The 10,175-nt window shown below is 39.2% G+C and overlaps 1 protein-coding gene across 1 annotated transcript in view; it reads left to right on the plus strand.

The window, feature by feature from the left end:
* Window positions 1-195: 195 nt before the first annotated feature.
* Window positions 196-10,175, plus strand: part of atpv0e2 (ATPase H+ transporting V0 subunit e2) — an 11,838-nt gene continuing 1,858 nt past the window's right edge. The window contains exons 1-4 of the mRNA XM_061770625.1: window positions 196-427; window positions 1,791-1,838; window positions 4,493-4,591; window positions 8,438-10,175. The exon at window positions 8,438-10,175 is cut by the window's right edge and continues 1,858 nt beyond it. Coding sequence (XP_061626609.1) covers window positions 324-427; window positions 1,791-1,838; window positions 4,493-4,586 — 246 coding nt within the window. The 5' untranslated portion in view covers window positions 196-323 and the 3' untranslated portion in view covers window positions 4,587-4,591; window positions 8,438-10,175. The remainder of the gene's footprint in view (window positions 428-1,790; window positions 1,839-4,492; window positions 4,592-8,437) is intronic.

A 10,175-nucleotide genomic window follows, 5' to 3' on the forward strand; every position in this document is an offset into this window, starting at 1 on the left:
CGTAGGCACGTTGGTTAGCCAAGCTGCATCAGCGTGCTGAAGTATCTGTCTATGTGTCGTCTCCTCATATCTGTGAGCAACTGTGTAGACCAATCACATGCTGACCACACTTATTTCGGCTGCGCGATTTTGGGACTTTAACGCTGAAAGGCGACCAATCACAACATAACCACGTTTCCTCTTAACCAATCCCATGGCGCTCCTGCTTAGTGGGAGGCACTACCGTGACAAGGGAACCGAGTGGCAGCCATTAATGCTCTTCCGATTGACCGCTCAGAGTACAAATTTCTTGATAAACTCGATTTCTTTCTGCGACTGGAGTCATGGTGTCTCACTCTCTTGCCCTGCCGATGATCTGCTTCACCACCCTGTGGGCGCTGGTGGGGGTTGTGGCTCCCTTTTTAGTGCCCAAAGGACCTAATCGAGGGTAGGTTGGCTTAGCGGCTAACGCTAACGATGTTACAATCTCTCTCTGTCTGTCTCGCTCTCTCGCTGCTAAAATAAGACTTCTTTGTTGGAAACAAGCACTTTTTTTAATTTTGATTTATTAATTTTATTAAATCCAACAACGATGCATGGATCCAGTCCAAAGCTAATAATGTGTACCAGTGATAGCTCCAGCTACCGGAGACAAATTCCTTGTGTGTTTTGGACATCCTTGGCAAATAAAGATGATTCTGATTCTGAAGAAGGAACATGTATTAATAACCATAAACCCGGAAATGGAACTACAACCTCACATCCCAAGATGTATTCAGTGCACCCCCACCCCCCGTGCATCTTCATTTTACTTACCAGAAATGCATTCTTGGAATTACGGTATAAGGTTCCTCCAAAAATTCCTAGTTTAGGAGTAAAAAGTTGCAGTTTTCGGGGTAAAGTTCCCAGTTCCATGCTATAATTCCTGTGGTACAAAACTGCAAAGTTTCTCCAATGGTTCCTAGTTGAATAGTAAAACTTGGGAGATCCAGGGTGAAGACCCGAGTTCCGGGATCAAGTCCCTAATTCCCAGGTAATGTTTGTAGTTCCGGTGTGAACTTCCTAATTTCACAGTGAAGTTTCTGCCGTACAAAACTGCAAGGTTCTTTCAAAAGGTCCTAGTTTTGGAGTAAAGTTGTCTAGCTCCTGGCTCAAGACCCTAGTTATGGGGTCAAGTCAGTAGTGTCAGAGTAACTGTCTGGTTCCAACGTAAGTCCCTAATTTCCAGGATAAAGTCCTGAGTTCCCGGGTCAAGTCCCTAGTTCCGGGGTTAAGTCACTATTACCGGGGTAAGTCCCTAGTTCTGGGCCAAAGTTCCTAGTTAACAAATAATATTTGTAGTTCCAGGGTGAAGCACCCGCATAGAATTCCTCCGGAACAAGCCTGCAAGTTTCCTTCAAAGGTTCCTAGTTTCAGGGTAAAGGTTTTTAGTTCTGGGGTAAAGTCCTTAGTTCTGTCGTGATGTTTATAATTCCTGGGTAAAGTTACCTTATTACCACCCTAGCAAGGGTTTTCTTCCTTTGGCCTGCCAAATTTCCCGATGACTAAATTTACTACCTCCGAAGTTTTTAGTTGTGGGGTAAAGTCCCAAGTTCCAGGGCCAAGCTTATAATTCCTGGGTAAAGTTCCTGCAGTGCAAATGTCCTTTACAACCACCTAAGCAGGGTCTTCCTTTGGCTGGAAAAATCCATGGGAACTATATTCATTACTATCTCCAAAAGTTCCTAGATCGGGTTACGTCGCCAGCGTAGGAACGGAACCCGTTCGTAAATCGAGGACTTCCTGTATTCTAATGTGACTCTCTTTTTCAGGGTGATTGTCACCAGTTTGATTCTCACTGCTGTCTGCTGTTACCTCTTGTGAGTACTTTGTACTTAGAAATATGTAATCTATTACATTTTGTATAGGGATACACGATAACTATCGGACCGATTATTATCAGGCAGATATTGGAAAATATGACGTCACACCGCTAGGTCTGATATAAAACAAATAATAATAATAAATAAAATTTGACTGATAACGAGCTGTCTCATTCAGCGGCTAGCCAAGCAGCTAGCTGTTGCATTGACTCGTGACAGTCATGGCTATCTTGACAAAAATTATTCACCTACGACACCAAAAATAGTCAATATCTACAGTAAATTATCATATGATCTCCAGCACTTGCTGAAATTATGATCATCCAGTGACTTTGAATTCGTAACTACAACACTGGCGATTGTTTACGTCCTTCGGAGCGCAGCTCTCGGAAAGACCCAGCGGCCTACGAAGCACGTAACACGCTTAGTAGCTCACGCCAACAAAGGAGCAAGCGGGGGTGGTTTGGCCACGTGCAGAAGCATGGTTGTCGCGGTGGGCTAACAGCTAAGGTAAATGCTAACCCCTGCCCTTTCAAACATTTGTTGGACAATAAATTTGACCATCTATAAATGGAATTAACATCAAAACACACAACGGCCCTCTTTCGTTCGACGGGTTTGATTGGCAGATCTCACTCATGGATTATTGGTACCGGAACTAGCAGCATAAAACACTGATTGGAGCACCCCTAATTAGTGCGCACAACATCAAGACACAAGATAAAGATTTGCTGGAATGTCAATGCTAAGTAAATATTTTAATAATTTTTCAATTGATTTATTCTTTAAAGCATTATGATTAACAGACTTTACACAGATTTTTATCGGCGTGATCGGTATCGGCCGTTAATTAGCATTTTATGCTGGTGCTGATTGGCTTTAATGTCATCATTTGCCGATCAATCGGCTCCGCAAAAGACATTTACTCCGCATCGCCATCGTGCACAGTATATTTGAATCCAAAAGCTAGTTTATTTTTAGCCTTGTAGCGTGTCTTTTGACCTCGTACTGTAAATATCTGACGGCCAATAAAGTTATTTAATAAAAATAAATAAAAAAACGTCGGCGGTGTGGGACAGACAACACGTAATGCCTGGATCAGACTACAAGACAAATTTGCTCTTTCACGATTGCACTATGTCAGACTACTGTAATAAAATATTGTATTCCGATACCACTACATCCCGTTTTTTTACGATCATTGGGCTCTATCTTGTCAACTCAAATGCGACCGGATACACGTTACCGTGGCAACGACAACAAGAGTGGATCGCGCCGACTATATTATAAGGACAAAATAGGGGAAAAAAACGTGTGTTGGTGGTCACCGCTGCTCAGGAGAGGACTTTCGTTTAAGGCTTGCTTGAGGTACGTTCCCGTGCTTTTAATACAATACGGCTCGCAAGCAGGCAAGCCGTATCTTAAATAATAGAGAATAAAGATGCTAAATACGAAATAATCGCTAAAACTTAATGTATTAGATCATGACTATACAGGTTCCGACAGGGCCACCACAACTTGACTGATGGTGACCCGACTCAAAAAGGCTTAACGTCGGACCCTGCATAAGTAGGGGGTCCCCGCTCCAGCTTTCCATCAGTTTGCGGGTCCTTGGTCTGGAAATTGTTAAATACCCTTGATACAAAGCATTTAAAAAATGATATCGGTTATCAGTATCGGAAGCGAAAGTTACCTGTATCGGTGTGGGAAAAAAAACTGCTATCGTGCATCCCTAATTTTGGACATCAAGTTGTTTTGAAAATACATGTAGCGACTGTTCACATAAGGCCCCGGTACACACATAAAGACAATCAGCCTATTTTTGTACCGATTTTGGCCCTTCCCGCCCAAGCACGTCAAATGTCAGACAATCTTACATCTTTGTCCTTAGGCCTGATGTGTGTTAAGAGTGTATGTTTCCCGATTTGAGGGTCCAAAACAGGTCAGGGCCGATAATCTTAAATAATGAACATGTTTAATATTTACGGCCAAAACTCTTCATGTGTGTGGGGACCCCCGACTTTTCCCGAGTCATGAGGCCGAGAACTGTGACATTGGAAAGAATGTAGCCAATCAAAGAAGAACCCAAGACTGACGAATATGGAGGTGACAAAAATGTCTTACCCAACGCCGTTTTATGTATAAAAGTGGGTTCCTCAGACAGAATGAAGTACTTACTTACTTTTTTGAGAACATGGCCATCTTACAAGGCTCCCGACTCCGGCAACCTTCGGGAACACTCGGGGAAACATCGGCGCGTGACCGGAAGTGCTTTTTCTTCTTCTTCTTCTTCGGCTTTGTGAGATTATGTCTGATTATGCGAGACTTCAAGATCAATGGTGCAATAGAATCTTTGTGTGTGTGGTCTGCTGTGTTGAGATTCTCATAGGACACCACGCATGATGACCAAAACTGCTGAAGCCCGATTAACCATCTTTATGTGTGGGGTCTGTAGCAGATACAAATCTTTTAAGCATGGAAAAATCTTTATACATGTACCAGGTCTAAGATGCCACTAGAGGAAGCCAAAACCCATTGTTGTGATTGTGTCACGTCATCATGATACAGTCAGAGGTTTTGGGAGCATGATGCATATTCGACAATATCTTTGTTTAATGTATTAATCTAAATAATTGTGTGATTGTCCTCAGTTGGTTAATAGCCATCCTGGCGCAGACCAACCCTCTGTTTGGACCTCAGCTGAAGAACGAAACCATTTGGTACCTGACTTACTTCTGGGAGTAGACCAGGTGACACCGACAGCATGAAATATGTCAATATCCTACATGAAATACGATGTCAATATGTTACATTACAATATTAAATATGATGTAAATATGCCACAATACACATTAAATGTCAATATTTTACATGAAATATGTCACTATGCTACAATAAATGAAACTTCAATATGGCACCTCTGACAAAGATGTACAGAAACCAAAAGTTCACATACACGAGAAAATCGACATACGCTTGTTTTCTTACTGTCTGACATGAAATCAGATGAACCTTTCCTGTTTTATGTCAATTATGATTACCAACATTATTTATATTTGCTAAATGTCTAAGTAAAGAGAGAATTATTATTTTAGACATTTTTCATTACTTTCTTCAAAGTCCGAAGTTTACATACAGAGAGATTAATATGCCTCTAAACAATTTGAAAAAAACCCATATGACGATGTCGTGTCTTTGGAACCTTTCAATAGGTTTATTGACAACATTTGAGTGAATGAGATAAATAACCTGCAGATTTATATGAAGACACACCTGAAATATGATGCTTCTTTGTGTAAAATCATGGGAAATTCAAAAATGTGCCTATTTACCAGGAAGAAAATTGTGGACTTGCACATGTCTGCTTTATCCTTGGGTGCAATTTCCAGATGCCTGACGGTGCCATGTTCATCTGTTCAAACAATTAGACTCATGTAGAAACACTATGGGAATGTCTAGCCGTCATACTGCCCAGGAAGGAGACTGGGTCTGTGTCCCAGAAATGAACGAGCTTCGGTCCGAAATGTGCATCTCAACGATGAAAACAATGACCCGAAGTATACTGCCAAACTGGTTACAAAGTGGCTTAAGGACAACAAAGTCAGTGTTTTGGAGTGGCCATCACAGAGCCCCTGAGCTCAATCCTATTGAAAATGTTACAGGCAGACCTGCAAAGGCGGCCTAGGAACTTGGCTCTAGTTCTATCAGAAGGAATGGGCCAAAATTCCTTCCAGCTATTATGAGAAGCTTGTGGAAGGATATCCAAAATGTCGTACAGTTTAAAGGCAATGGTACCAAATACTCATGGAATGCATTTCAACTTCTTTGATGAAAGTAATGGAAAAGTAGTCTTAAGAAATCCTTCTGTCATTATTCTGGCATTTAGCACGTTGAAATAATTTTGGTAATCCTAATTGACCTAAATCAACAAAAGTTTAGTCTGATTTCATGTTAGACATTCTTTTTATATAGTGTATGTAAATTCCTGGTTTCAACTGCGTATTTTGCACATTAGAAACACAAATATGATGTTCATATGGTACATTAGACAACTATAATGCAACTATGTTACATTATTTGTACACAAGTTAAATATGATGGGGAATATGGTACATTAAAGGTATACACATGAAATATTATTTAAATATGGTCTATTATACATTATGAAGTAATAATGCTGGACAAAAGGTGTATAGACATATAATGCAAATGTGGTACATTAGGCATTAACTATACAAATAGAATATAGTAAATTAGAGGCACATACAGTCCCCTCCAAAAGTATTGGAAATAGCAAGGTCAACTCCTTAGTTTTTGACAAAGACAAAGACAAAATGAAGGTTTTGGAGTGGCCTAGTCAAAGTCCAGATTTGAATCTGATTGAAATGCAGTGGTATGACCTTAAAAAGGCAATTTCTGCTCTGGGTTGCAGATCAAAAAATTAATATGAGACAAAAGTTCAGAATTCCAACTTTTATTTCATGGTATTTACGTCTAGATGTGTTAAACAACTCAGGACAGAGCACCTTTTTGTTTGAAGCCACACACCTTTCAAGTGAGCAAAAGTACTGGAACATACATTAAATTAACTTAAAGTGAATAACATTTAATATTTGGTGGCATAACCCTAACTTGCAAGACCTGCATCAAGCCTCCAACCCATTGACATTCTTCATTTGAAATGCTTTTCCAGGCCTTCACTGCAGCCTCTTTCAGTTCTTGTTTGTTTCTGGGGGTTTCTCCCTTCGGTTTCCTCTTCAGGAGGTAAAATGCATGCTCTATTGGGTTAAGGTCCGGTAATTGACTTGGCCAGTCTAAGACCTTCCACTTTGTCCCCCTGATGAAGTCCTTTGTCGTGTTGGCAGTATGTTTTGGGTCATTGTCTTGTCGCATGATGAAACTTCTTCAATTAGTTTGGATGCATTTTTCTGTAAATTCATTCATTCATTTTCCATACCGCTGATCCTAACTAGGGTCGCGGGTGTGCTGGGGCCTATCCCAGCTGACTCTGGGTGAGAGGTGGGGTACACCCAGACCTGGTCGCCAGCCAGTTGCAGGGCACATATCAACAACCAACCATTCACACTCACGTTCACACCCATGCGCAATTTAGCGTCTTCAATTAACCTACCATGCATGTTTTTGGGATGTGGGAGGAAACTAGAGTACCCAGAGAAAACTGACCTTGCCATTCCAATACATTTTGAGGGGACTGTACGGTAAATATGTTAGTATGCTACATTAGACAAGTATAAGGTGAATATGGTGCAATAGACACTTATGTCAATATGGTAGAGGTAAGTGCTGGAAAAAAGTATTGGCCCCCTTCTCAAATTCTTATATTTTTTGCATACTTTCCCCACTTTAATGTTTAAGGTCATCAAACAAATGTAAATATCAGACAAATATAACCCAAGAGAAGTTAAACTACTGTTTATGGTGATTTCATTTATTAAGGAAAAGAAACTATTCAAAGTTACCTGGCCCTCTGTGGAAAGAGTAATGGCGCCCTAAACTTAATAACTGGTTGGGCCACTCTGAGCAGCAACAACTGAAATCCAGAGCGTTTTCTATAACTGGCAATGAGTCTTTCACATCTTTGTGGAGGTATTTAGGCCCACTCTCCCTTGCAGAATTGTTTGAATTTGGCAAAAATGTTGGGTTTTCGAGCAGTAACGGCCTTTTTAAGGTCATGCCACTGCATTTCAATCTGATTCAAATCTGGACTTTGACTAGGCCACTTCAAAACCTTCATTTTGTCTTCAGTATCCAACACAAACTCAGGACTTTTTTTTTAAGCCATTCCGAAGTTGACTGATTTGCTGGTTTGCTAGTGTGTTTTGGATCGTCGAACCCAAGTGGACTTCAGCTTGAGGTCACAAACTGATGGCTGAACATTCTCCTTCAGGATTTTATGTTAAAGAGCAGAATTCATGGTTCCATCAATCACAGCAAGTTGTCCACATCCTGAAGGAGAAGCAGCCCAAGGCCAACTCACTACCACCACCATGTTTGACTGCTGGTATGATGTTCTTTTTCTAAAATGCCGTGCTAGATTTACGGCAGATGTAACGAGAAACACACCTTCCAAAAAGCTCCGCTGTCATCTTGTCTGTCCATCTAATGTTCCATCTTTTGCCTGACTTCATTTTGTCGGGAAACAGATTTCTTGATTGAATAGGTCTGGAGGTGATCAGGCTTGGGTGTGATAAGTGAAAATTAACCATAAATTGTAATTACCCATAAATAATGCATGATTTAATGAGGCGGGGGGAGAATTACTTTTTCACAGAGGGCCCGGTAACTTTGAATAGTTTTTTTTTTCCTTAATAAATTACCATTTTAAAAATAGAATTTTAAGTTCACTTGGGTTATATTTTCTGATATTTTCATTTATTTGATGATCTTAAACATTACATTGGGGAAACTATGCAAAAATATAAGAATTTGAGAAGCGGGCCAATACTTTTTGACGGCACTTTACATACATTAATTAAATGTGCATAAGATACATTACAGGTTTATATCAAAATATGATGAAAATAATGATACATTAGACATTAAATAATGCAAATATTGTGTTCTTTCTCTTTCAGGTGGCCCTCATCATCGCCATCCTGATTCTAACCTTGATTTGAACATGTACACACATACACACACAAAAAAACTACATGTAAGATGAAGACTACTGTACAGTTGACGTTGATTTAAATGTTTATCGTTATGAAAATTTACTTGTGCAATGTTAGTTCCACTGGATTGTTTACATTTTTTAAACGTGTATTTATTTTGATGTAATGACTTCAGTGTTTTGTAACTGTTACCCCCCCAAACATGATGTGAGACCCCCAAAAAACCCTCCTCATCATCCTCGTTGTCATGGTGATCTGCTTGCCTGATTCACACTAGGACGCATGTAAGCTGGATTTTATCATCTTTTCACACCACACACACACACAGGAAAATGTACATTCGGCTAGACAGTTGTGGGTTTGTAGAACATTTTTAATACAGTACACTAAACTGTAAATTGTTTGAATTTAAAAATTTTCCCATCGAAAAGAATTGAAATCTGTTGTAGATGCCATCCTAAAAAAAAGTCTAAAGGTTACAGTTTGTTGACTTGAGGTAGTATAGATACAAAATGTATATTTTTTAACAAACGTAAAAAGAAGGCGTATTCCGAAGGCCTCATTTGTCATCTTTAATTGTCATAAAAGTGTAAGAATAAGTTAAATATTAAAAACAGTAAGACCCAAGTTTTTCCAAGGCAAATCAATGGACATTTGTCGCCATCCCAAATCCTTTATTTACTGTACAGGCCAGGTTTTAAAGTCACATTTTGTTGAATTTGCCCCCTGATAAATATGTTTTAAAAAATTTAGAATTTAAAAAAACCATAACAACCATGAAAAGAAGTTACCCCCAAAATATAAAGCGCACCTATGATTAGTTATCATAATAGTGTACAAAATGTAAAAAGTTTAAAAGGTAAAAACAATAAAACCTCAAATTTCCCATTAGAAATCATGGAAGTAGAAATCTGTTGCCAATTTAAGACATTTTGTAGATTTGAGGGAAAATAATAGTTTTTAAATCAAATTAATTCATTAATGAACTTTTTTTTAACAAGCACAAAAAGAAATTAACCCTTTGCAAAAAGAATGAAACAAGGGTGTAGTGCAAATGTAATCGAACTTGGCTTTTTTCAGCATAAATGTCATAAGTGTAAAATGCAAGTTAACTATAGACAGTAAAAAGTAAAAAAAAAAAAAATTACCTCAAATTTTCCCATAGGAAATAAAGGAAATTGAAATCTCTCGCCACCTTAAAACATATATTCAACTGTGCAGTTCAAGTGTACACACAATGTAATAGTGTAGCTTAGCTTTGATAACCACTGATGCTAGAGTTTTACTGCAACTTCCTGTTTATTCTTCTTCTCTTAAGAGCCCTTGTTGTCACCCCAAAAAGCCAAAGAAAAAGCATACAGAGCTCAAGACATCTCGTACCACCTCAGGGGAGTTGAACGTTGGAAGTTTCGCTGTAAACGGGTCATAATTTGCTTTTAGCATTTTGCCTAAACTGCTAGCCACTACCACAACAAATCACCCTTCGCCCCATCCCATGAACTCCTCCCCACCTCCTTTCTAGTTCTTTTTTTAAAAAAGTTTTTATTTTTTTATTTTCCTTAAAACCACGATGCGTCAGCCAAAAAAAAACAAAAAAAAAAACGAATCCAAATCAATATCTAAATACAGCTACTTTTTACAAAGACCAAATTACGTTGTACCCTATCTGTCCCGTTGTGGTACTGGCCTGCGCCTAAAAGAC

The sequence above is a fragment of the Phyllopteryx taeniolatus genome, chromosome 4, assembly GCF_024500385.1.
Source record: "Phyllopteryx taeniolatus isolate TA_2022b chromosome 4, UOR_Ptae_1.2, whole genome shotgun sequence".
Classification (NCBI taxonomy): Eukaryota; Metazoa; Chordata; class Actinopteri; order Syngnathiformes; family Syngnathidae; genus Phyllopteryx; species Phyllopteryx taeniolatus.